The sequence below is a fragment of the Saccoglossus kowalevskii genome, chromosome 15 (assembly GCF_978046115.1).
Source record: "Saccoglossus kowalevskii chromosome 15, keSacKowa6.1, whole genome shotgun sequence".
In the NCBI taxonomy this organism is placed as follows: domain Eukaryota; kingdom Metazoa; phylum Hemichordata; class Enteropneusta; family Harrimaniidae; genus Saccoglossus; species Saccoglossus kowalevskii.
In genome coordinates, this window is record NC_140655.1 from 1,058,405 (window position 1) to 1,086,285 (window position 27,881).

At 35.2% G+C, this 27,881-nt stretch overlaps 2 protein-coding genes across 2 annotated transcripts in view; one reads left to right on the top strand and one right to left on the bottom strand.

Annotated features, from left to right (window-relative positions):
• Nucleotides 1–2,726: 2,726 nt before the first annotated feature.
• LOC100376627 (uncharacterized) lies at nt 2,727–27,010 on the bottom strand. The gene is made up of 3 exons (XM_002735580.4): nt 26,574–27,010; nt 18,480–18,669; nt 2,727–7,311 (listed from the first exon to the last, which is right to left on the bottom strand). The coding sequence occupies exons 1-3, from the start codon at nt 26,843–26,845 to the stop codon at nt 6,742–6,744; spliced, it is 1,032 nt and encodes a 343-aa protein (XP_002735626.1). The 5' UTR covers nt 26,846–27,010; the 3' UTR covers nt 2,727–6,741.
• Nucleotides 27,011–27,355: 345 nt separating this feature from the next.
• The window catches only part of LOC100376777 (dolichyl-diphosphooligosaccharide--protein glycosyltransferase 48 kDa subunit-like), a 54,008-nt gene continuing 53,482 nt past the window's right edge, over nt 27,356–27,881 (top strand). The window contains exon 1 of the mRNA XM_085508598.1: nt 27,356–27,517. Coding sequence (XP_085364724.1) covers nt 27,376–27,517 — 142 coding nt within the window. The 5' untranslated portion in view covers nt 27,356–27,375. The remainder of the gene's footprint in view (nt 27,518–27,881) is intronic.

The following is a 27,881-nucleotide window of genomic DNA, read 5'->3' on the forward strand; positions in this document are numbered from 1 at the left end:
AGCGGACGAGCTGAGAGGGAGGAGACTTATTAGATAAGCACGCTACCAAAGACAAAGACTATTAGACCGGTATTAAAGACAAACTCCCCGATCCTGAATACGGTGTAGCCCCATAAAGCCCCCCCCCCCCCCGCATTTAACGTCACACTATTGATACAAAAACACATGAACTACAGTCGGTTTGTACAGTTCAAGTTATTACATCACATTTTGTTTACAAATTATGATCAATCACTTCTTTGTACATTTTGTGGAGATGAAAATGAAACCCTTTTCTATTCATGTAAATTCACTGCTAAATTCTGGGATGATTTTTTTAAACATTTTAAAAAAACAATGATGTTGGTACAGAAACCAACTCTTGTTGTGATCATATTTGGAAATAGTTCATATTCTGTAATTTACAACCACCTTATGTTAATTGCCAAGAGACACATTTATACTGCAAAGATGAGAAAGTCCAAACCCCATTTTTCCTTTTTTAAACTCCTAGTGAAGTCTAATTATCATTTAGAATATGAAATTGCTACAGAAAGAGATAAACTTGATACACATTGTCAGAAATGGATAGACATTATTAAAGTAATTAATGAATAGTTGTACTTGAATAAGTAATGTATATTTCCTTCATGATGTTGCCAATAAAAACAAAGACCTATTGAAAGGAGATTGATTTTTATGATTATAGTTTAATCGTGGAGGTAATAAGAATTATACCTCCATGGTTTAATTGACTGTTTGAATATAACACTGTGCAGGATTGAATCCAGTGTTTTACATATTGTTAGAGACCTTTCGTTGTGAAACAATAGACTAACCTCAAACAATACCTCTATTGAACTCATACCGTCAGTTTCTCGGTTGATATACTAGTATACGTGCAAATACGTTGAGAAATGTTTGATAAAGTTTTGAATATTAACATTTTGCTATTGTGTATCACTGGTACTCTTAATGCTGACATACAAGTTTCCAAAAATACATCTCTTACAACGGATGTACTGGGATGATATAATGAACACAGAGAAGCGATATAACTCGTGCACTACTGTGTAAAATGTTCCCACACTCCTCCGTAAAACAGACAAAAGTCATCATGTTTTACAGAGAAATGGCGATACAGCAAATTACATTACAGAACCAACACTGTTTATTTCACGATATTTATTCACTGGATGGATTATTTTGATATCGTTTGCTCGAGTTACGGCACGTGCCGACATTTTATTCCTTCATGTTTGGAGAGGGATTGCATCAGCTGCGTTCACGTTAGACTCGTATAGGGACCCACTCGGCTCTTGCCGAAATCACGGATCCGTGGTACATCGTGGCCATTTCACAATGTAATCTCATCCGTACAATTAATTAAATAAAAATTTAGTATATTAGTGTTATTTGTGACTCGCTGTTAACATAACTCTGTACTATGGTATTGGTGATATATGAATTGGGTGCCATAGGATGGTACTTGATGGCCAACCAACCTAATCAAATATGTATTTTGCATTGTACGAGTGCAAAATAAGATATTAGGAAATTAGGATATTAGTACCAGCTGTTTTATACGCATGCGCATTGGCCGATCCTGTCAAATCTCGTCATCTGTTTTGGGGCGTGTCTGGTCGATGTGAAATTGCTTCAGCCGTTGGGTAACGGAATTAACTGATGTCTGTGTGAAAACCGCTGTAAAGTGGCGGTGAAATGAATTTGCGCGGTTTTTGCGCTGCCATTTTCTGAATGATTTGGAGCAGCAATGGAAGCCAACCATTTAATTGATAACAATTTTGTCCAGAATATGATTTCAAATGGCCGAACTTATAAAAAAATCAGTCTCGTATTGGAAAGTACGTTTCCGGGAACGAAAGGTTTCGAGGTGGAGTGACGTGGTGAGTAGATTTCCTTCCCAGGACGCCGAGTTTGGCGTCGGTACCGAAAGAGAATATGGTGTCGAACGACCAACATAGTAAACCAAACTTAGAACTAGCAATACTGGTGCAGACGACTATGATCGAACAACCATGAAAAATAAATGGCGGGACTTTGGTTGCACATTTAGCTCAGAAATAAAAGACACACCAGTAGTTGGACAACCAATCATTTTATTATTGGTCACGATGTACCACGGATCATCTCTACGTCCTTTGTAAACACCACATACACGATGTGCCGCCATCCAATGGCGGGATGAGCGGCTTCCTTTGTGCACAATCAGCGTCAACTTCATGAAAGAAGCACGACGCACTTGCTAAGCCAGACCGTCTGGTGGCGCCCTATTATTTCATCAATAACCAAATATACTATTATCCTGTTACCGAATTGAACATTTGTTTATTTGGAGTAATTTCCAATTCTACGCTAGGTCCTTAGTAATTAATGATTCCACGCATTTATTTGGCCGTTAATTGACAGACGTAAAATGCCATAATGTTAATTCGCGGAAATTTAAACACACTGATACTGATAATGAATTACAAATTTGCCAAAAAATACTAAATTTGGTATCCCATGGAAATAATTGAAATCAAAATATTTGGCAATATATTAAGTTTTGTGTCGCATGCACACAATGGAAATATCATACAAAATGGGCCTAATATACTAATGTTGTATTTAATTTATTGTAAGAACGAGTTTACATCCTGAAATGGCCATGATGTACCACGGATCATCACACCCTCATTCGCCAATCTGTTTCTTTGACCCAAACATTGCAGTCAATACGCATATGATGATAATAATTACACTTTATTGAAATCATATCCAATTGCTGTTATGGCATTTAATATGAGTCATCGTGCACATAAACGGTAAAAAAGGATTTGAGCAACAGATCCGCTCCCTAGAATTGCCCTTAAAATCACTTGTTGGTGATCCGCTCCTGTATTGCCCTTAAAATCACTTTTTGATGATCTGCTCCTCTAGAATTGCCCTTAAAATCACTTATTGATGATCCGCTCCCCTAAAATTGCCCTTAAAAATCACTTGTTGGTGATCCGCTCCCTAGAATTGCCCTTAAAATCACTTGTTGGTGATCCGCTCCTTTATTGCCCTTAAAATCACTTTTTGATGATCCGCTCCTCTAGAATTGCCCTTAAAATCACTTGTTGGTGATCCGCTCCCTAGAATTGCCCTTAAAATCACTTGTTGGTGATCCACTCCCTAGAATTGCCCTTAAAATCACTTTTTGATGATCCGCTCCCTAGAATTGCCCTTAAAATCACTTGTTGGTGATCCGCTCCCTAGAATTGCCCTTAAAATCACTTGTTGGTGATCCGCTCCCTAGAATTGCCCTTAAAATCACTTGTTGGTGATCCGCTCCCTAGAATTGCCCTTAAAATCACTTGGTGATCCGCTCCCTAGAATTGCCCTTAAAATCACTTTTTGATGATCCGCTCCCCTAGAATTGCCCTTAAAATCACTTGTTGGTGATCCGCTCCCTAGAATTGCCCTTAAAATTACTTGTTGGTGATCTGCTCCCTAGAATTGCCCTTAAAATCACTTTTTGATGATCCGCTCCCCTAGGATTGCCCTTAAAATCATTTTTGTTTGTTTGCTTGCTTGCTTGTGTGTGTGTCGTCTTCACGAATTACATTTTTGTAACTCTTCTCTGAATGTTTTTGGCTGGGCCGATTTTGTTCAAACTTGGCAGGCAGTTCATACTTTTTTAGTTAGGTGGTAAAATAAAATAAAAACTCCCGGTCCACCATTCCATAGCAACGACCAAACAAGCAGCCTCTTGGCTGAGATAGCTCCGCTGTTATCATTAAAAAATTAACAATATGTAGACTTGCTGTTTTTAACAAGAATTCAAAAATATCACTTTTCACCAAAAATGACAAAAATAATCATTAAAATTAGATAATTGAAGATATCACCACGAAATTAACAATCTGAAAGAGGTCCACATGTAGTACGTATATATGTAATATAAAAGCAATCGAACTTGTGGTTTTTAACAAGAAGTCGAAAATATCACTTTTTACCAAAAACGACAAAAATATTCACCAAAATTAGAGAATTAAAGATATCATTACAAAATGAATAAATCAGAGAGAGGTCCACATGTAGTGCCTATATATGTAATATCAAAGCAATTGGAATTGCAGTTTTTAACAAGAAGTCGAAAATATCACTTTTTACCAAAAAAGACAAAAATATTCATCAAAATTAGAGAATTGAAGATATCATCATGAAATGAACAAATCTTAGAGAGGACCACATGTAGTACCTATATAAGTAATATCAAAGCAATTGGACTTGCGGTTTTTAACAAGAAGTCGAAAATATCACTTTTTACCAAAAAAGACAAAAATCTTCATCAAAATTAGAGAATTGAAGATATCATCATGAAATGAACAAATCTGAGAGAGGTCCACATGTAGTATACATATATGTAATATCAAAACAATTGGACTTGCGATTTTTTACTAGAAGTCGAAAATATTACTTTTTACCAAAAATGACAAAAATATTCATCAAAATTAGAGAATTGAAGATATCATCATGAAATGAACAAATCTAACAAATCCAATATATCTTCCCAGCTCTAGCCACAGTGTACAATACCTGTTGTCACACCCAACGTACATATACACCAAGTATCAAAGCATTCAGGCTCATAGTTTTCAAGAAGAAGTCGAACAAGTAAAACATTGACACGAATGACAGACGACGAACGACGGACAATCACTCATATGATAAGCTCTGCTCAACAATGTCGACAGCGGAGCTAAAAAACTGTTTTTTGAATACCTTTGTGCCAAATGCATGTCCTCCTAAAATTATTTTTTAGAATTTGTTTTCATTGCCAAGACAATTTGGGTAACTTTTAGCTGGGAATGGCTTTTTAACTTTTCTGTGATTTGTTGGGGGCTGTGCGAATATTTGTCAAACGGTTTTTAACAAGAAGTCGAAAATATCACTTTTTACCAAAAAAGACAAAAATCTTCATCAAAATTAGAGAATTAAAGATATCATTACAAAATGAACAAATCCGGGAGAGGTCCACATGTAGTACCTATATATGTAATATCAAAGCAATTGGACTTGCGGTTTTTAACAAGAAGTTGAAAATATCACTTTTTACTAAAAATGACAAAAATATTCACCAAAATTAGAGAATTGAAGATATCAATATGAAATGAACAAGGTACATATACACCAAGTATCAAAGCATTCAGGCTTGTAGTTTTCAAGAAGAAGTCGAAAAAGTAAAACATTGACACGGACGACAACGACGGACAATCACTCATATGATAAGCTCCGCTCGACAAAGTCGACAGCGGAGCTAAAAAAAGGTTGATTAAAAGGTTGTCAAAAAACGTCAGCTTATTGGACTTTCCATCCTACCATGATTGACTTTACTGTTGACTTTAAGACAACATTTACAGCTTTCTATCAAAGGCACTCCAGACATTTTGTACCACTTTGCTGACGTGACGACTATTACAACTTTCCAATCACGTTTTATGACTTTTGGGCAACTTTTTACTTTTCACTAACTTAAGATTTTATGGCTTTCCAAGCATGATAACTTAAATATCCAGGCATATTTTACTAGTAACTGTTAGATATGCTTCATGCCAACTTTTAACTTTCTAGCTAATCATGATAATTGCAGCAAATTTCTTTTTTGACTTATTGGGCAAAATGTAGCCAGCTTTTTCGACCCACATTTTTTTTTACATTCCAGGTGATTTTACTACTTTCCATCTTACTTCAACTTTCTAACAAATTCTGTGCCTTTCAAACTTCAAACGGGCTTGGCAGAATTACCGGGAAAACAAGACCCTGTTGAGCTTGAGTTTATAAATTTCCCACTTTTTCACGCTTTTCTCCTACATTCTGGATTTTCTGCACTTTTCATACAAAATTGTTTAACTTTTGCAGACCTTCCTTTTCATTGTCCAATAATATTTTACAACTTTCAAAATAACTTTTTCAACATTTTTGGATATTGCAAACAACTTTTACTTCTTTATAAGCAACTTATTGAATTTTCAGACACCTATTTTGAAACAACTGTTTTAACTTCAGACAACTTTTCAGCCAGTGTTTTCCATCGTTCAGGTTACTTTTATGACTTGAGGGCAGCTTTGTCAACATTCCAATCAACTTTTTTGCAACATTTAAACCAACTTTTTCAACTATTACTACTTCTCAGCAAAATTTTTTCAATTTCCAACCAACTTTTTTGACTTTCTGGGCAATGTTTACAACTTTTTTGACTTAGCAACTATCTTTTTGATTTCCCATGTACAACTTTTCAGCGCAAATTTTAGGACTTTCTAAACAATTTTAACATTTTGTGTGATTTTTTAAAACTTTTAAATCAAAATTTTTCAACATTCTGAAACTTCCTAGGAAACTTTAAAATACAACCATCTGCTTCTGCTGCCAAAAAGTCATATTTATACCATGAAGATGAATTCTATCAAACCAATATGCATTGGATTATTACCTCATAGCTTGTTGTTTTAGTAGTTTAATACCATTTACTGTTACATGCATGTACTCTTTTCATGTAACTCAATAAAACATGATAAAAAAAAACATGTGAATAAGTTTCTTCAAACATACACACACTGTATGTAATACACACTTGACAAGAATAACAAATGCATTCAAACAACATATATCGGTAGATAATAATAATACCATCTAGAAATTTACATTCAATTCAAGGTTCTACAACAAAAATAAAAAAATTAATCCACAAAGAGATGAATATGTATTTAAACCCTAAACATGATATTTCTTTAACTTCATCAGTCTAGGTGGTACCGGGAATTTGGCACTATTCCAAGGAACTGCACATTTTGGAGAGCGTTTGGGATGAGTTGAATCTTTGTGGCCAGCATCAGTCGCAATGTGTAGACCAACTAATACACCGACTATGAGACAACCAATTATAATGAAGGTATAAATGGTTGCACTGGAGTTTGATGGTGATTGCAATGCTTCTAGGTGTTGTCGAATCGGGTAAAACGTAGGATTCAGTTCTAAAGCATGATGTAAATGTTCTGAAGCTTCGTGGTAGTGACCAAGTGATTTAAGAATCTCACCAAGAGTAAAATGTTGTAGCCATGTGTTTTGATCTGGTGATTTCATTTCAAGTGATTTGCGGGTCAGATAAACAGCATCATCCAAGTACTGGAGATTGAACAAGACGCGAGCTAAATTGATTAAAATGTCACCATTGTTGGGTTGGATACTCAGCGCTTTGCGAAAACACTCTATAGCCAATAATGTATTGCCTTTCACTCTCCAGAAATTACCAACTTCATTTAAAACTGACAGAGAATTTGGGAACTGAAAAAAAAAGAAATACATTTAAATGTCAGTAGCTGGACTAAGTGAATGATGGCATTTTTATTCAAACACATTCAATGGCAAGTCTGTCTAATAGAAGTACCAAAATATGTTCAACAGCAAGCCTATCTAATAAAAGTACCAAAATATGTTCAATTGCAAGTCTGTCTAATAAAAGTACCAAATATTTTCGATTGCAAGTCTGTCTAATAAAAGTACCAAATATTTTCAATGGCAAGCCTGTCTAATAGAAGTACCAAATATGTTCAATGGCAAGCCTATCTAATAAAAGTACCAAATATTTTCAATAGCAAGACTATCTAATAGAAATACCAAATATGTTCAATGGCAAGCCTATCTAATAAAAGTACCAAAATATGTTCAATTGCAAGTTTGTCTAATAGAAGTACCAAATATGTTCAATAGCAAGCCTATCTAATAGAAGTACCAAAATATGTTCAATTGCAAGTCTGTCTAATAGAAGTACCAAATATGTTCAATAGCAAGCCTATCTAATAGAAGTACCAAAATATGTTCAATTGCAAGTTTGTCTAATAGAAGTACGAAATATGTTCAATAGCAAGCCTATCTAATAAAAGTACCAAATATGTTCAATGGCAAGCCTATCTAATAAAAGTACCAAAATATGTTCAATAGCAAGCCTATCTAATAAAAGTACCAAATATTTTCGATTGCAAGTCTGTCTAATAAAAGTACCAAATATTTTCAATGGCAAGCCTGTCTAATAGAAGTACCAAATATGTTCAATGGCAAGCCTATCTAATAAAAGTACCAAATATTTTCAATAGCAAGACTATCTAATAGAAGTACCAAATATGTTCAATGGCAAGCCTATCTAATAAAAGTACCAAAATATGTTCAATTGCAAGCCTATCTAATAAAAGTACCAAATATGTTCAATGGCAAGACTATCTATTAAAAGTACCAAAATATGTTCAATTGCAAGTTTGTCTAATAGAAGTACCAAAATATGTTCAATTGCAAGCCTATCTAATAAAAGTACCAAAATATGTTCAATTGCAAGTTTGTCTAATAGAAGTACCAAAATATGTTCAATAGCAAGCCTATCTAATAAAAGTACCAAAATATGTTCAATAGCAAGCCTATCTAATAAAAGTACCAAAATATGTTCAATTGCAAGCCTGTCCAATAAAAGTACCAAATATGTTCAATGGCAAGCCTATCTAATAGAAGTACCAAAATATGTTCAATTGCAAGTCTGTCTAATAAAAGTACCAAATATGTTCAATGGCAAGTCTGTCTAATAGAAGTACCAAATATGTTCAATGGCAAGCCTATCTAATACAAGTACCAAATATGTTCAATTGCAAGCCTATCTAATAAAAGTACCAAATATGTTCAATGGCAAGTCTGTCTAATAAAAGTACCAAATATGTTCAATGGCAAGCCTGTCTAATAAAAGTACCAAATATGTTCAATTGCAAGCCTATCTAATAAAAGTACCAAAATATGTTCAATGGCAAGACTATCTAATAAAAATACCAACAATGTTCAATGGCAAGCCTATCTAATAAAAGTACCAAATATGTTCAATGGCAAGCCTGTCTAATAAAAGTACCAAAATATGTTCAATTGCAAGCCTATCTAATGCAAGTACCAAATATGTTCAATTGCAAGCCTGTCTAATAAAAGTACCAAATATGTTCAATGGCAAGCCTATCTAATAAAACTACCAAAATATGTTCAATGGCAAGACTATCTAATAAAAATACCAACAATGTTCAATGGCAAGCCTATCTAATAAAAGTACCAAAATATGTTCAATTGCAAGCCGATCTAATAAAAGTACCAAATATGTTCAATGGCAAGCCTGTCTAATAAAAGTACCAAATATGTTCAAAGGCAAGCCTATCTAATAAAACTACCAAAATATGTTCAATGGCAAGACTATCTAATAAAAATACCAACAATGTTCAATGGCAAGCCTATCTAATAAAAGTACCAAAATATGTTCAATTGCAAGCCTGTCTAATAAAAGTACCAAATATGTTCAATGGCAAGACTATCTAATAAAAGTATCAAATATGTTCAATGGCAAGTCTGTCTAATAGAAGTACCAAATATGTTCAATAGCAAGCCTATCTAATAAAAGTACCAAAATATGTTCAATTGCAAGACTATCTAATAAAAGTACCAAATATGTTCAATGGCAAGACTATCTAATAAAAGTACCAAATATGTTCAATGGCAAGCCTATCTAATAAAAGTACCAAATATGTTCAATTGCAAGCCTATCTAATAAAAGTACCAAATATGTTCAATGGCAAGACTATCTAATAAAAGTACCAAAATATGTTCAATGGCAAGACTATCTAATAAAAATACCAACAATGTTCAATGGCAAGCCTATCTAATAAAAGTACCAAATATGTTCAATGGCAAGACTATCTAATAAAAGTACCAAATATGTTCAATGGCAAGCCTGTCTAATAAAAGTACCAAAATATGTTCAATTGCAAGCCTATCTAATAAAAGTACCAAATATGTTCAATTGCAAGCCTGTCTAATAAAAGTACCAAATATGTTCAATGGCAAGCCTATCTAATAAAACTACCAAAATATGTTCAATGGCAAGACTATCTAATAAAAATACCAACAATGTTCAATGGCAAGCCTATCTAATAAAAGTACCAAAATATGTTCAATTGCAAGCCTATCTAATAAAAGTACCAAATATGTTCAATGGCAAGCCTGTCTAATAAAAGTACCAAATATGTTCAAAGGCAAGCCTATCTAATAAAAGTACCAAAATATGTTCAATGGCAAGACTATCTAATAAAAATACCAACAATGTTCAATGGCAAGCCTATCTAATAGAAGTACCAAAATATGTTCAATTGCAAGCCTGTCTAATAAAAGTACCAAAATATGTTCAATTGCAAGTCTGTCTAATAAAAGTACCAAACATGTTCAATGGCAAGACTATCTAATAAAAGTACCAAATATGTTCAATTGCAAGTTTGTCTAATAAAAGTACCAAAATATGTTCAATGGCAAGACTATCTAATAAAAATACCAACAATGTTCAATGGCAAGTTTGTCTAATAAAAGTACCAAAATATGTTCAATTGCAAGCCTATCTAATAAAAGTACCAAATATGTTCAATGGCAAGCCTATCTAATAAAAGTACCAAATATGTTCAATTGCAAGCCTGTCTAATAAAAGTACCAAATGTGTTCAATAGCAAGCCTATCTAATAACATAGTTGAACTCTGGTGACCTTGCCCTTTGTTATATAATATAATTCCCTTTATCATAATTTGTTTCAATATAAATATGCATTGTCATAATTAATTTTGAATACAAACAAGTTTTGGGGTTGAACCAACAGTGGGGAATCAGTCTACCGAATGTCCTTAAAAGATGTAAATATCTTACAAAAACATTGGTGCCTTATTTGTTTAATTATTTTAAGGAACATAATTTCCAGCTTTATTGAAAGTAATTGAGATATTTAGAATAAAAACAAATGTCTCATTGCAAATAAAAAGTGCTGCATTTAGATGTGAATAGATTCATAAAACATGCAAGATAACAGAAAAATTTAGCTGGCTTTAGTTCAAGTATTTTGTACAGGTGTCTGTCAAAAATGAATGATTCACTGAGACAAATATGAACTGCCTCATTGTGTGACTACTGTATTATATGAAAAGTAAAAAAAAAACACCCTTTATGAATAGCTATCATGTTGCAAGCTCTGCTTTGTATGCAAATCAACTTAAATAGTTGGTGTCCAGTGGAGGGAGAAATCAACAGTACTGTTGCCTCCTGAGAAACTACATCTTCAAACACTGCAATCTCTGAAGTGTGTTTTTAAACTAGTATTATAAAAACTCTATCATTCTGTTCTAATAGCTGAAACATATTCCTGTGAGTTTTCATTTGTCGAATGAACTGTTTGTCAAATACAGAATACATATATTTTAGAATAATTTTCTTTTTAAAATGTGGATGAAATGTTTTGCTTTTAATGTATTTTTTATGTATTGTTTTTGATTTGATAACTTTTGACTAAACAGATTTTCTATTAGCTTCAGATCTTGATCAAAGTTTGGCACCCAGTTCATAGCAGTGCTTATATTGATTATCTGACATCTTGTTTTCTGTAAAGATTTTATTGGTAGGTTTGCAAATGTGTATCAGACTGTGCAATCTCTCCATGAGTTGGTTTTGAAACCCAGTATGGGATTCTGAGATACATTACCAAGGATATTATTACAAGATAAATCATTTGCTTCATTGAACACATACAACAATGCATATTTCCACTGAGATCAGTGACCTTTGATGTGTATCACCAGTGATCAGTCAAGTAGGAACAGTCAAAATATTTTATCAGATTTTCTCAATTTTTGCATGATATTTTCATACAGGACATCTGTTGTTCAAACTCAGGGAAGACTTTATACTGATGAATAAGGTGACCAAGTTTGATAAAGTTTGGAATAGAATTAGTAAAGTTATTATGCACACAATAACAATTATTAACGACAACGACGACGACGACAACGACGGACAAAAGTTTTCCCTTAATATACCTTTCCCTTCCATCTTTGATGGTACGGGCAAGGTAAAAAGTACCAAATATGTTCAATGGCAAGCCTGTCTAATAAAAGTACCAAATATGTTCAATGGCAAGACTATCTAATAAAAGTACCAAATATGTTCAATGGCAAGACTATCTAATAAAAATACTAACAATGTTCAATGGCAAGCCTATCTAATAAAAGTACCAAATATGTTCAATGGCAAGCCTATCTAATAAAAGTCCATGATATACATGTATGTAAATATCTTACAAAAACATTGGTGCCTAATTTGTTTAATTATTTTAATGGTCATAATCACTAGCTTTATTCAAAGTAATTCAGATAATTTAGTATAAAAACAAATGCCGCATCTCAGAAAAAAAGTGATGCATTTAGACGTGAATAGATTCATAAAACATGCAAGATACCAGAAAATCTTAGCTGACTTTTGTCCAAGTATTTTGTACAGGTGTATGTCAAAAATTAATGATTCACTGAGACAAATATGAACTGCATTATTATATTCATTGTGTGACTACTGTATTATATGAAAAGTAAAAAAAAACATCCTCTATGAATAGCTATCATGTTGCAAGCTCTGCTTTGTATGCAAATCAACTTAAATAGTTAGTGTCCAGTGGAGAGAGAAGTCAACAGTACTGTTGCCTCCTGAGAATCTACATCTTCAAACACTGCAACCTTTGTTTTTGAAGTACGTTTTTAAATTAGTATTATAAAAGTTCTATCATTCTGTTCTAATAGCTGAAACAAATTCCTGTGAATTTTCATTTGTTAAATGAACTGTTTGTCAAATACAGAATACATATTTTTAGTACAATTTTCTTTTCAAAATGTGGATGCAACGTTTTGCTTTTTATGTATTTTTTATGTTTTGTTTATGATTTGATAACTTTGAACTAAACAGATTTTTTATTAGTTTCAGATCTTGATCAAAGTTTGGCACCCAGTTCATAGGAGTGCTTATATTGATATTCTGACATCTTGTTTTCTGTTATTGTTCGGTTTTTAGGGGCCCAAGCCTGTAGGGCGTGGCCCCTATTCTTATTGTTCGGTTTTTTCTTTCTTCTTCTTCTTCTTCTTCTTCTTTCTTCCGTAACTTTTTTCGTCAAGCCGTTTGAGAAAACCACTGAACCAAATAGTCTTAAATTGCTCTATACTGATAGTCTCTAATATGAACTGGTGCAACATGCTTTCAGAATTTTGATTGGCCAATTAGTTTGGCAGCCATATTGGATTGAAATAAAACAGGAAGTAGCTGTTTGACCACTTTCTGAGGGTCCAGGCATCTAGATCTTTTTTATGGTATATAGTACAACTCATGTGTAATAAATATTAGAAATAAAAACTTTAGCGGTCACGTGACTTTTCCCGCCATTTTATTTTTCCTGAAAACGGCAAAAAACACTTTCTGTAAAGATTTTATTGGTAGATTTGCAAATGTGTATCAGACTGTGAAAAAAAAAATCTCTCCATGAGTTGGTTTTAAAACTCAGTATAGTATTCCCATGGGATTTGGGATATACATTACCAATGATATTATTACAAGATAAATGATTTGCTTCATTGAACACATATAACAATGCATATTTCCACTGAGATCAGTGACCTTTGAATGTGTTTCACCAGTGATCAGTCAAGTAAAAAGAGTCAAAATATTTTATCAGATTTTCTCAATTTGTGCATTATATTTCATACAGGACATCTGTTGTTCATACTCAGGAAAGACTTTATACTGATGAATAAGGTGACCAAGTTGGATGAAGTTTAAAATAGAATTGAGCCATTCTAGTTTATATCTGTACCCCCCCCCCCCCCCCCCCTGTTGATGTGGTCAGATTTCCAGCATTGTATGATGGGGAAAAAACCCCGGAATTCCAACTGTATATGAAGAAACAGAATCTGGAAATCCAGACGAGTATGAAAAAAAAATTACTGGAAATCCAGGCAGTTATGGCTACTAAATAAAATATGGCCTAGTTTATCTCGCCACATACCGGTTGATGAGGTTGGATTTCCAACAGTATGACTAAAAAAACTTGGAATTCTGACTGTATATGGTAAAAAAATTAGGCCAGTATGAAATAGTTATTACTGAAATTAGATTAGGATGGCAGCACGAATGGGCTCATCAACACCGTGAATCAGGACTAGTTTGGTCTTCCATATCAAATATAAAATTGTGAACTTGGTAAATTACCATATGATGAGGTATATTTGGAAATCCTACTCATAAGTAGGAACTATAGTTTTGGATTTCCATTACTGTATGGTGAATGGTGATTTGGAAATAAAACTTTGTATGACTTATACACCCATGGAAATTATACCCTGTATGAAGTAAACACACAAGCTCATCAACAGGGGGGTGCAGATATAAACTGGAATGGCCCATTAGTAAAGTTATTGTGCATACAATAACAATTATTAATGACAAAGACGACAACGACAATGCCAGACAGAAATTTTTCCCTTAATTTACCTTTCCCTACTATATTTGATGGTACGGGCAAAGTAAAAATGTAAATTTACTAATTATACAAATTAGTACTATGCACCAATATTGATCAAACACTTATCAGGTTTGTGCATTGTCCTATGACATCTATGGTATGTAATGATTACCGTAAAATTCCTTTTTGAGGCCGCGGCTTTAATTAAAATTCATTTTTTCAATGGACGAATTCAGATGCGTGAAGTCTTGGTGCAGCTTTAATTAGAGCATTCACTTCGGTAACAGTGGGAATTTTTTTCAGAAAACAAAGGCCAGAAGGGATAATGATATGCTAATGAGATGCACGACACTCGATTGCAACTTTGTTGCGATTCTAAGGCACTTTCAGATTTTTACACACAGACAAACTTGTACACAAACGAAATTTCACACTGTATAACATACTGCACAATAAATAATATCTACAAATAGATTTGTATGCATTTGCAGATTACGGTACTGTATACTACAATCTCTTGAATAGACTAATTCGTTAGCACCAGTCACTCTTTTAGTAACCGTGCAGACAGCCGTCTGACACAGTCGATTGCGGCATGTTCGACTTCCGGCAGAGTGACTGTACATTCCGTGTTTAATCTAGACATCGGGGAAATTAAAAAAAAAAAGTCAATCAAAAAAAAAATGATAACGAAAAAAATACTCAGTATATTATTTAATGTAATATATATTTATTTTCTTATTTTTGATAACGAAGAGTATATTCTAAAATAAGTCAAAACAAAAACAAATGCATTCTTAGTAGCAAATGATCACGGTAATGGTCATACTGCGTTTCACACAAGTGAATAACTTTTTTTTTTTTTTTTTTTTATTACTTTAAATAAATAAATTTACAAAAAAAAAGAAAGAACAAATTACAAAAAAATGAAAAGTGGATGGCTTAAAGGAAGTGGAAGTGGGGGAACATTATTGATAAGCTGACAAATCTGGCTAATAAGTGATTTACTCATAATTGAAATTGTTCCATTTTTCATTAAATTTAGACATTGATAGCTATTTGTCGCTCTACAATACGAGTGTTTAACATTATACTCTCCACGACTTCCACCTTTGGGACTGAACCTCTTTTCGATTCAGAATAGAGGTGCTGTTTACAAATTAAAATAAAAAGGTTGAGAAGATTACAATAAAAACTGCCGTGTACTCCAAAACAAATATCCCTGTCAGACAATAAAATATCAACGTTTGTCTATTTTTTCCAGAGTTGCTGACATTTCCCCCAAAATCTCCTAGTAATAGTACATGTAATAAAAAGATGCTCAAGAGTTTTAATATCAGCGTTACAAAAAGTGCACAATGTACTATCAACTAATTTCTATAAACACAAAGTGTTATTTGTGTAAATTGCCCTATGTAAAAATTTATAATGAAATGCCTGCAGCCTGGAATCAAATGTACAGAGAAATGGTAGTTTAAATGGTGGGTTTCCAATCTTCGTCCGGAATTTGAATTTCAAGCCGTTTTTCCCATTTATTTTGACAGCCCAAAGGAGGTACATTTTTCCTAACCAAATCCGAATACATTTTTTTGTGAGGTTTAGGTTTGTCTCTAACATTAAGGATAAAATAATTGTGAATAACTTACTTGTTTTCGAAGTGTTACAATTGCTGATTATTAATCAGTAGTGATTACAATAATGTACAAAAAATAAATTCGTTGAATTGTTGTGAAAATTCAACTTAGTTTCACCGCAAGCGAATGATTTTGGTCACATATAAATGCTCGATCCGATACGATATCCGCCATGTTAGTTCAAACATCTTTAGTGACTTGAAACTGTTATGTTGACCTGATAGGTCAAGTCGCTAATTAACCAATCGAAACGCTGGATGGTGCCATTGTGATTAAATTACCATAGCTCATTTAAATATGTTAATGTAGTTCAACGACTTCATGGTAAACGAAACACAGAAGAGATTTACCATTGTTGTAGTGCGATCGTTTGGCTTTGATTTTGATGGGAAAACGGCATGATTTTTTTTAAATCAAGAAATTAGTTGTTTTCGAAAGATAAGCTGAGCATTGAAGAAGAATTTGACACTTTTGAAGATAACAACAGCTCATTGTCGAAACGCAGTTTACCCAGTCACGTTACCCACAATAAACCTGTACTCTGGAATAAGCGTCAATGACTACGGAAAACCTTAATTAGACTCCAATTTAAGTGTCAGGAATCATTGAAATGTTCGAAAAATTATGCCGTAATTTAAAATTAAATGGTATATCTTTTTCTGAAATATGTGGTGGCTGTTTGGTTTGTGAAAGTTTGGGGTGCGGCTTATATTGCAGACTTTTCCCTGGGATCAAAACTTGTCAATTTCAACATGAAACAATGTCTCAAGTTAGGGGTGCGGCTTCTATTAAAGCTGCGGCCTCAAAAAGGAATTTCACGATAGTACTTGAGATTTCAGTGGAAAAGTTGAAAATTGACTCATCATTATCCAAAAAAGGTAATTATTTTGCACAGATTTTCAACCAATACTAATCAGGTCTGTGAACAGTCATAGAGTATCTACATGTATGTACCAAGTTTCATTGTAATGTGATGATTAGTACTTCGAAAATTGACAAATCATTATGCAAATTAGGTATTTAATATGCATGGGATTTCTACTCAAAACCAATCAGGTCTGCATCTATGTACCAAGTTTCATCAAAATCCAATGAGTAGTTCTTTAGATATTAGTGGAACAGTCATGGAACAGCTAAATATCAGTCAATTATCATGCAAATTAGGTAATTAATAAGCATGAATTTTAACCAAAATCTAATCAAATCTGCGCATCAGCCCAGAGCACCTATGCATCAAGTTTCATCAAAAACCAGCATATGGTTCTTGAGATACATGTATCAGTTGAACCATGGCCATAGTTGAACAGACGGTCATACACGCACACACACACACACATACAGACAGGCTAACTGCAAAGACTCCCATTGTGTGCTTCATACACAGAAGTAAAAAATGATCTGTGATTCAGACATTCTATAATAGTTACTAAGCATGCTATTATATGTACAAGTATAACAACATACACATAACCTGAAAGCTTAAACACAGGAGAACATGAAAGTATCTAAGTGTTTACCTGACAGCAAATTTAATAACGGTTTTAAGCTTTACAAGGTATCCAGCCACACAATACCGGTAGTGTTATTTTTTTGGCAATGAACATGCATCTCAATTATGTTATCTATACTTTTTTTAAGTTCAGCCTATCAAAATTGTAACATGTCTGTAGTTATTTGGTCATAGGCAGATAACGAATAAATGAAATGCAAATGACAACAATGGCAGTTTATATGGTTGTTGCCATGCCAATCATAAAGTCACCAGCTCTGCCATGAATCAAATTAAAAATTTAAACATACATATAGTGTATTAAAGTGGCATTAGCTTAAACTATTAAGTTTTCATTAACATCCATTTCCAAAATGTTGCCATTGAAACCATAACATATATGTATAAGTTACTGGGTACTTGCAAGTGAAAAATGTCAAGGGCAAAATGTCCCTGATGATTTTATGTGTCATTTAAAAAATAGTGTGCATCCCATATTCGCTAAAAATAAACAAGCTGCCTGTCTGGTAATATATCTCCACTGTATACAATAGTTGAAATTATAATTTTTAAATATTCACTAAAAATTAAACTCATCATCACAAAATGAACAAATCTGACTGAGTTCTACTCAAGATATATGAAATATCAATGTACCGGTAATCAGGCAAGTTGTTTTTCGTCAAAAATATCACTCTTTACCAAAAATGGCAAAAAATATTCATCAAAATTAGTGATTTAAAGCTATCATCAGGACATGAGAAAATCTAAGAAAGGTTTACCCTAGGAACATAAAAGCAAGCAGAATGTAAGTCAAATATGTAAAGTTGATGTTGACAGACAATTAGTAATGCCATGCCATGCCATTACTCTCATTACTCCTCTTCCATGTGTGCACATCAAGACAAACTTGTGTATGAGTATAATTGCATTCAATGTTTATTTGAAGTTCAAGTTCTGCTATAATAAGTGTAAAACAAAAATGCATGTTTCTTTACTTACTATATCAATGTTTTGTTGTAAAGTGCTTTCAAGTAAATTCATATCGATTTGATCTCCTTCAGTTTTCTTAAATATCATAGCAACTTCTGGTTCAGGAAAAGTTGGATGTGAATGACGTCTTTGGATGCCTTCCAAGTGATCATACTCTGTGTTCTCCACTGGATCTCCACATTGTAAACTATAATTAAAGCTGTAATAACAAAAATTGAATTTGACATCAACAAGTTGTAGTACATATGTGTACATTTATCTCACTGTACGTATGTATGTAATGGTATGTACAAAAGGTGAGTGCAATTAGTCAAGACAGATCAGATATACATGTCTACTCCTGTAAATAGTCTTTCTTGTTTGATATTGTGTAAGCACTTTGCATGAAGTTTTTGTTGCATCAGGTTTCAGAATTAAAAACCAAAACAGGTGTTATGAAAGAAATACTTTGGTAATACTTTATTTCTAGGGTGCATGAAAACAAGCACTTCAGTAGTGGATCTTTAGAATATGTCAATTTTAATGAAGTATGCCTGGAAGTGAATAAACTATAGTTTATATATATAGCATAGTCACACATACAGACAGAAAAACTAGCATAGAAAAAAAAAATGATCATCTGCATTTGCTTCCAATCTAAGATGTGTATGTTGGCAATTCTTTTTCCTCTCTCACTATAAGTTTGAATATTTCAATCTTTAGCCTTAAAAAAAAACACTTAAACACTGAATAATTAATTAGCATCCTTATCAGTAACAAGATGTTTTCTAAAGTTCCGTCAGGAGACGAATAGATTTGGTGGTTGGTATTTAGTCAAATTTTGATGCATCCACAGCAGTAAGACACTTTAACTCCCTGAAAGATTATCTCCTGACTACTACTGCAATATATGTTTATGCAACTTGTATCTGGTCAACCTCTAAAATCCTGTATAAATGTATTCAAAATGAACCAAAATGACCATGCTACTATGCCATCAAAACAAGTATGCTGAAAAATTTGTCACTTGGAGTTACATGCAGTGTGGACAGAAATGAGAACTTGTTGCAAAGATTTTCGAGATTAAAGAGACAACCTGAAACTTTGAAAAAATGATGCAAAATCTCTTGAAATGGCAAGATATCTCGACACATTCATCAACCGATGTATGGATTCTGACTCAACGAATCAAGCAGAGTAAACTGAAGTTACCGTCTCGGCCATGAACTTGCACTAAATGGCAAAACATTGATTTCCTGAATAATCAACAGACACTCAAAATGAGAATGAACTTTCCACTTTGCCAGTGTTAAACTTCTGGTACAATGTAACATATGCTAATAAGGGGATATGAATGATGTGAATAAATAACACACTATGTAGAGTCTAATTTTCTAATTTTGCCATTTTAAGAACGAATTTGATCAAGTCACAAAAACACAAACACATCAAACAATAATATATATGAGTAAAGTACTTCTGTACAAATTTTCAAAATAGATCAGGAGATATACAAGTGAAAACAAAATGGCCAATTGGCCATCTTTGTTTGAAAAAATAAAACGTGCACCTTTACTCAATATGCTTGTTCATTTCAGAGGAACTGTCTAGGACCTGGTTAAGCATAACAATTTAGCAAATTCAATCACAAAATGGGAACCAATAAGCCATATTTGATCAAATTGTAACTAAAATCCATGTGCATATGTAATGCATCGTATTCATATGTAATTCTGTGTCTTTAATAATTTGAATGAATGCACAGACAGATGGGACCCAAATTAATAGTTTTACATACAAACATACAGAAATATTGAAAAACCCATGATAATACCGAACTGCATAAACAGCTGGAAAAACTTATATTTGAAAATCATAATTAAAAGATTGAATTTGGCTTGTGCATGTGTGAACGCTATGTATTAGCAGAGAAATTTCATCAATTGACCAAGCACTATTTCAATAACTTATCAGTTCAAAGTAAATTTCTCTTTATAATAAGTTTTCCTAGTTCATCATTATTGCAAAATTTATTTATTGCCTAAAAATAAGACTGTAGTATACCGTAATTATAGCCTTGTATATTTTTTAGTTAAATGAATTTTAACACTTTCAGATAAATCATAAACTCAGTCGATTACATGTGTGCTGATGTGAATTTTATGCAATAGTTTCACCAATCTGTTAATCTGTTTCTCAAATATGCAGTGTGTGAAATATGGTGCAAGGACCCTGGTAGGATTATGAAAACTTGTTATTGGGATATATATATAGAATATCTTTATTTTACAAGGATCTGTGATTTCGTCATGTTGTGTGATTTTGGTGTCAATTGCATTATACCGGATTCTGCCCTAAATTCGCCCAGGGCCATTTTTCGGCTGTTTTTTCATGATGATATTTTAATCTTTTTTTGATGTAGTCATTGACGCCTATTCAAGAGTATTGATGTTTATTGCGACTAGCGTGAATGGGTAAATTTCTTTACGACAATGAGCTGTTATTGCTGTAAACAATGTTAAATTATTCTTCAAATGCGCAGTTTATCTTTTGAAAACAACTAATTTTTTATTCAAAAAAATATCATGCCGTTTCCCATCAAAATCTAAGCCAAAAGATCATACTACAACACCGGCAAGTCTCTTCCGTGTTGCATTCAAAAACATTAACATATTTAAATGAGCTATGGTAATTTGAACACGTTGGCATCATCCATTGTTTTCATTGGTTAATTATCGACTTGACCTGTCAGGTCAAAGAATACCGTCCTAGGTCAAAACATAGCGGATATTCATTTCTACAGCATCAAGCATTGAAAATGCGATTGGAATCACTCGCTTACGATGAAATAAGTTGAAATTAGGCAGAGGGTTCTCCGAACCCACCTCCGGTCAGTCAAAATGACTATTTTGAAGTGTAGGCAGTAATCAGCGATTCTACCAATGACGGAGAGATAGAATTTAGGTCAGGGGAAGCCCCATGACACTAAGATTCTTTTCCCTTACGTCACGAATCACGTGACCGTATGGCGACGCCATTACGGCTGGATATCCACTCTGGTTTCTTCCTCTCCGCATCAAAGACTTAGACCAACGATACAGAAAAAATGGGGTGGTTGGGGGGATATAGGCGGGTTCAGAGAACCCTCTGCCTAAATTCACTACGTTCAATTACCCACCATAGACTTCGGTCAGTCAAAATGACTATTTTGAACTGTAGGCAAAGAGTCAAATGCCATTACATGTAGGTGGCGGGTTTTCCGAGCAAACAGAAGTCTTTTCCCAGTCCGAAATGAAACACTCTACAATAATCACTCAACTACTTAGTTAAGACCCAAAAAGGATGGTGTCTTACCTTGCCTGTGCTGTCCCCGGAGCAAGAAGCCAAAAGGCTGCTATGGCGACATGGTTCGGTGTGCCCGAGAAAGCTAGACCCCAACCCAACTCCGGGGGTAGTATACTTGAAGTAATGACCAAAGCAGTTCTGCATGAAGGTATAGGCCACAAAGCGGGACCTGGGAGTTTCCAGGGAGTGTTGACGGTAGAGAAATCTGTCCGCAAAAATGCTGAGACTGACTTCCCTCCCATGGAAGGGTATGAGCGATTGCCTCCTGGCGGACTCTGGCTAGCGGACGACGCCCTAGGGCGTTGTGTTTTTTGTGCTTGCGGTGCCCTCCGCTAGCAGATTCGATCTGAACCCTTTGGTTCATTGCACTCCGAAGCTCCGAGACTGTATCCGCCATTCCCCGAACAAAGAGGGTGGAAGATTCCAGTCTGCGTTACTGAGGTGGAGACGTACCCCCTGACTCAGTTCGCCGGCAAAAACATATGCGTCTAAGGCCGCGTCTCGTTGCACAGTAGTGGCCCCGGCCAAGAGAGCTAGGTGACACTAGGGGATGTCGCACGTAGATGTGCGGTGGCCCACCAGTAAATGTGTTGCCTGGTCTAGAAGGCTGGTGCGTTCTGCCTCCGAGGTCTCTGAGTCCTGGGCGCGCACGATAATGCACTCAAGCAACTCTGCCCTCAGGGCATGATGAATCGTCTCAGATTGGGCTGGCGAGAACACCTATGGAACGCGACTGTTCCCCTTTACCCGGTTTGCCAAACAGAAATTCGTGGTACCGGGGTCTGGGGAAGGAGCCTTGGGATCCGGTTGGGGGTGTTTTGGTCTCATCCCACACTTTGGGGTCTGATCCCGAAACCACACCGACCGGGTAGCATTTGGTTCAGCGGGAAGTGTTGCCTAAGGTTTTCCTTAAGCGTTACGTCCTCCGCGGCTGACCAACGTCCGCCCATCAACACCATTTGCGTGTCCTGTGCCCCACTCCGCACTCAGACGGACAGGGAGAGACGTGCCAACGGGGTTGCTTTGGATCCCGATGCCCGTGATCCCATAAGCGTTGAAGCAACCTTAGGTGGTCACATTAGGATCAAAGGTGGGGGTATTTACATCATATCACTGGGATCGCTGATACTCCGCATCACCCCAAAAGCATGGCTCACCGAGTCATTACGGATGGAAGACTCTGAGGGACCGCCCAGAGTACCGGCTGTATCCGACGCGAGCGAACTGTGTCTACTTTAATTGTGAGAGGGAGCGTGTTCGACTGTGCATCTCATGACAGGGTCGGTTCCCTCTGGGGACGAATGTGGGTCGGTAAGAAGGGAGTATAAAACCAGTACCCGAGATCGGAGTCTTGGCTGCCAGCACCTCGGCAGTGCCGGAGGCTCCAGAGGAGGCTCGGTGCAATTAGCCTGAGCCTCGGCCTCCCCCAAATTAGTGGAAGAGCCGCGGCTGGGAACAGGGGTTCCCCGGAAGAGACGTGTTTGAATGCAAACTTGCTTTCGTGTTTCTTCCTGCTTACCTACCGAGGGGCCACAGTGGAGGCAGCTCGCTCCAACTGCGTCTGATCTACCCGGCCTGCTAGGGACGCAGTTGCCCCGACAGTCCTTCGACCAAAGCCCTCAACTTGGAGGCAAACTCATGCAAAACATGCAACTCACTTTAACCGATTTGTTTACTGGACGCGCATCCTTGCTGTGAAAAAATGAGCGACACGGTCAGTCTCAGCGATTTTGATGGCTCTGAAAGAAAAATCTCAGGCCTCAGAATTCCAGTGAAAAACACACGCCTTCACGGCAAAAAACCTGAACCCTGCACGCAGCTACGACAAAAGTATTTCGGATGCGGGTTCTATGCTGGTAAATTCTGAATAACCACTGCACAGTCGACTCGAAACACGAGGACATCAACAAAAAACGGCAGCGAGCGCTGGTGCTGTCATTACAACTATTCATTTCTAAATACCAAGATCAAGCATAAAATGAAAACAACATGCATGAGAGAAGCAAATTACAGTAGGAAAGGAGACGTAACGAAACCAAGCTTAAGCTACGTCGCCCGGGTTTTATTTCTTTGCTGTGAAAAAATACTACACAACAAAGGGGAAAACGACACAAGGGTAAAAAAGACAAGGAAAACTTATCCTACCATTACAATGTCATGTGGCCTCGGTCACTTGTGTTTGTGACGTAAGGGGTAAAAGAATCTTGGGGTCATGGGGCTTCCCCTGACCTAGATTCTATCTCTCAATCACCGGCAGAATTTGTGATTAATGCCTACAGTTCAAAATAGTCATTTTTACTGATCAGAGTCTATGGTGGGTAATTGAACGTAGTGAATTAAAAGATTTTTTATTTGGAACACATCATAATTGATCAGGAAATATTTTTTTGCTCCAATTTTCTGCATCGATGCCGTGGGCCGGTGACCATTATACAATTTAAAATCAGTTTGCATAGTTTACTATAGCTGTTTACAGTCTTCTAATCATTACGATTGATGTAAAATTGGAGCGATGACTGAATAAACGAACCTGATACATCTTCGCCAGCCAACCGACAGCCTGTATAAAAGGGGGGGGGGGCTGTGATTGGCTGTTACTTACGCAAGATTTGAACGGGACTTACATCGGCGTCGGATCAGATGTATGTAGGGCGGAATTAAATAAAATCACAAAATCAAAATCAAAGCAAAATAATAAAATTAATAACAAAAGTAATAAATAATAAAATTAAAATAAGTTTATAGCCAAAATAATTAAAGCCTGTACACTACATCAGATTTTTATCAGATTGAAATTATACTTATGTTACTAATAAAATGAAACAAAATAATTGTATTTGGCACACGTGGCTGGTAAATGTGATGTGATGCATGGTCTACTTTTTAATCCAGCAAGAAAAAAAAATGTATAAAATTTTAGATAAGCTTCTACAATAGTTTCTTTCGTTTTGGGTGGTCCAACTGCCGGCGTTGAAAATCGGCGTAGGTAGATTTTTCAATGAAAATAAAAGCCCCCCCCCCCAAAAAATATTTGATGTTAATATTTTTCAGTTGGGCGAATTTACAGCAGAATCCGGTAGGAATGTTTAGCAGGTAAAAAATGAAAGCAATGACGGAACATGGGAGAACAATAGTGTTCTCTCTCTTGTCCTAATAACTTCCATTCAAATACATGATGACATCACAAAATTCTTGACTTCACCAAACTTAAGACTAAGATTAAAAGCATAACAATTGAATTATACGCTATCAAATGGCAGTCACTTAAAAATACGAGAGAACCCGGCACCAAAACGATCCCGGCACCAAAACGATCCCGGCACTTCAGCGAATGAACCTAATCTTACTGTATAAGTCCCTGTCACTTGAATGGTAGAACAGAAATTTTCATTTTCGTGTAATTTGATGAGTAGAAGACATGATTCGGGCGACTGTAGCTACTCCGATATTCAGTCAGTGCGCGTATGTAAATGTACGTCCATGTTTGGATGTACCATTATAAAGACGGGGTGGGGTGGTGGGTGATTTGAAGTGGGTTAGCAGGCAAGAGTTTTGAACCAAACTGATTTTTTTTTTATATTAATACAGTATTTTTTAGTGAAATTAAATTTGTGTAATAAATTTCGTTCCTGATTATCATGTTTTCTTCTATTTTTTTTAATTTGTGTTCATTTGGTATACATGTTTTTAATACTAATACAGCATTTGATTTACTTTAAGTAAAATTAAAAATAGTCAAACTGCAAAATATATATGCGTATTAATAAATTGTACGTAATTGTAATCATTTTATTTGTTTTGTTTTTTTTATTTGTGTTTGTTTCAATGCTTTTTTTTATAATAAAGCAGTATTTTAAATGTAGTTGTGAAATGTACATAATTGTAATCATTTTAGTGCCTAATTATTTGTATCATAGAATTTTTAAAATAATATACGACATTTTTTTTATATATTCCAGGACAAGTTCAAAATTTATAAGTGGCAACTAGTTAAAGAATACTAGTATAAAGGTCATACATTGTACACTTTTCTTCTACAGCAATCATACAACACTCATTCAAGTTTGGTACAGTATATCTCTTTTTGGAGGATGTGGTGGCCCTCAAAAGGGCTGTGTTGTTTTGTTTTTTATGAGGTTTACTCCTCTTGGGATGGCGCTGTTATGTGTGACAAACACTTCAAAAGACGAAATGTAGTCAATGTGCCATCTCTATACTGTTGCCAATAATCTGCTAACTTCCCCTGCATTCTTTTGGTTTGTTTTCTTTGATATTTTGTTCAAACTCATCCACGAAATATGGTTTAAACATCTCGTGATTTATATACTTGTCGTATCGTATTTGAATTAAGAACTATAATAAACACATTTACTAAGTATCGGTACGTGCACAGAGGTTCGTCCATGGTACGTGCAACCGACAAACATTCACGAAATCGACAATCTACATTTTCGTAAAATCGACAACCAAAAAAACAGGTACGAGTAGCAGGTTAAAAGTATGTGTATATCTGCAAATAAAATAAAAATGTTTGTTAAATCAACATAAATCCAACACAAATGCGTGTCCGTTCAAATTGGTGCCGAGCTCTCTCGTACATTGTGGTGCCGGGTTGGTTTCGGTGCCGGGATCTCTTGTTTTCATCAAATGGCAGTCACTTAATTGGTAAACGGTCCATATACAGCATACATCTTACCCCCCCCCCCCCTCCCCGTGAAGGTCAACATCCTCAATCAAAACAAATGACTCGCATTCTACAAAAGTTAAAATTACACCTACCTTTCACAGCTCTGTGTATTTGTTTCACACGAGTCTCCGTTATATCGTTCATCATCGTCACCAAAATGATATTTCTGAGCGAGAACGCGGAATATGGGATCCTGTCTGGCAACTATCAGCGAGTCTTCGTGCGAAGGCGTCACGACAACAACACCATCTTGCTCGCTTAATTTCCAATGATTTGCCGCAGACGACGGAGTATTACTCTGAACGATGCTTGACGACACAAAGTAAAACGCAACGTACGTCATGCATGGCAAATCGCTAAACATGGCGAGAACAAAGTAGAAAATCTATCAGAAATTGTCACAAACTTCAACCTGATCGATATACCTCAATCTCGTAGTTTGAGGTCAAAGGTCAAAGTTAGTGGTTAAAGGTTGTATGCACGATATGTTTTATTTTGTTACAGGTTTAATTAGCAACAAATGTTAGACAGTCGGTTCAGTTTAATGGGTTTCTTGTTGTTCAGAAATAAAACACTAACAAACTAGAGACTTGTTCTCGCATTTGTTGGGCCCGATAAACAATACGGAACTTGTCCACGTTGGCTTCTTTTGATTGGCTCAGCAAATTATGTTCATCCGCAACAAAAAAAAGTGCCGTGGTTATGTCAATTAGTTTAATTATAATACTCTTTTAATAATAACAGCATCAAATTAAAATTAGTTAAATTGTGCATATATTAGAAAAAAATCAAAGAAATGTGTTGATATTAGAAATTATCACGATTTTCTACTGTAGCCGTATCACATGAGGTCACCTTTATATTAATAGGCGTCCTTTTCCTATTTGGTTCAAGATGGCGGCAGCAGTGGGTGCGATAGTTGTGCTGGCTTTTTTGGCCATTTTGGGGTCTGTTAATGCAGATGGAAGGATTTTGGTGTTGTTGGATAATATGGCGATGAAAGAAACGCATTCAATATTTTTCAAATCTTTAGCAGGTTTGTGCATTTATATTAAAACAGTATATTCGCTACACGTGTGCAGAGCTGGTAGATCCGTTCTATGATAATGTACTATGACTACAGACACAGTCAGCAACTAGGCACTTTAAGATTATCTTCAAATTGGTGGTATTCATTTGATCAGGAGACAAATAGCTACCACTAAACCGTGATTTGCTATTTGTTATTTTCAAGATAAACTTCGATCCTGTATAGGAATTCAATTTAATTAAAGTCAATTAATTTGCAATCTTTTTCGGGCAAGCCAGTAGAAATACATGATATATTGAAGATAATATTTGGTAATTTTTAATAGTTATTTAGGACTACGATTACCAAATATTATCTTCAATATATCATA

What these genes read in the sequence shown, in the direction of transcription:
- LOC100376627 (XM_002735580.4), bottom strand. Translation starts at nt 26,845, where the DNA reads ATGTTTAGCGATTTGCCATGCATGACGTACGTTGCGTTTTACTTTGTG. An exon ending in AATACACAGAGCTGTGAAAG is followed by an intron (nt 18,670 to 26,573) that starts GTAGGTGTAATT and finishes TTGTTATTACAG; the next exon opens with CTTTAATTATAGTTTACAAT. An exon ending in TACAACAAAACATTGATATA is followed by an intron (nt 7,312 to 18,479) that starts GTAAGTAAAGAA and finishes TTTTTTTTTCAG; the next exon opens with TTCCCAAATTCTCTGTCAGT.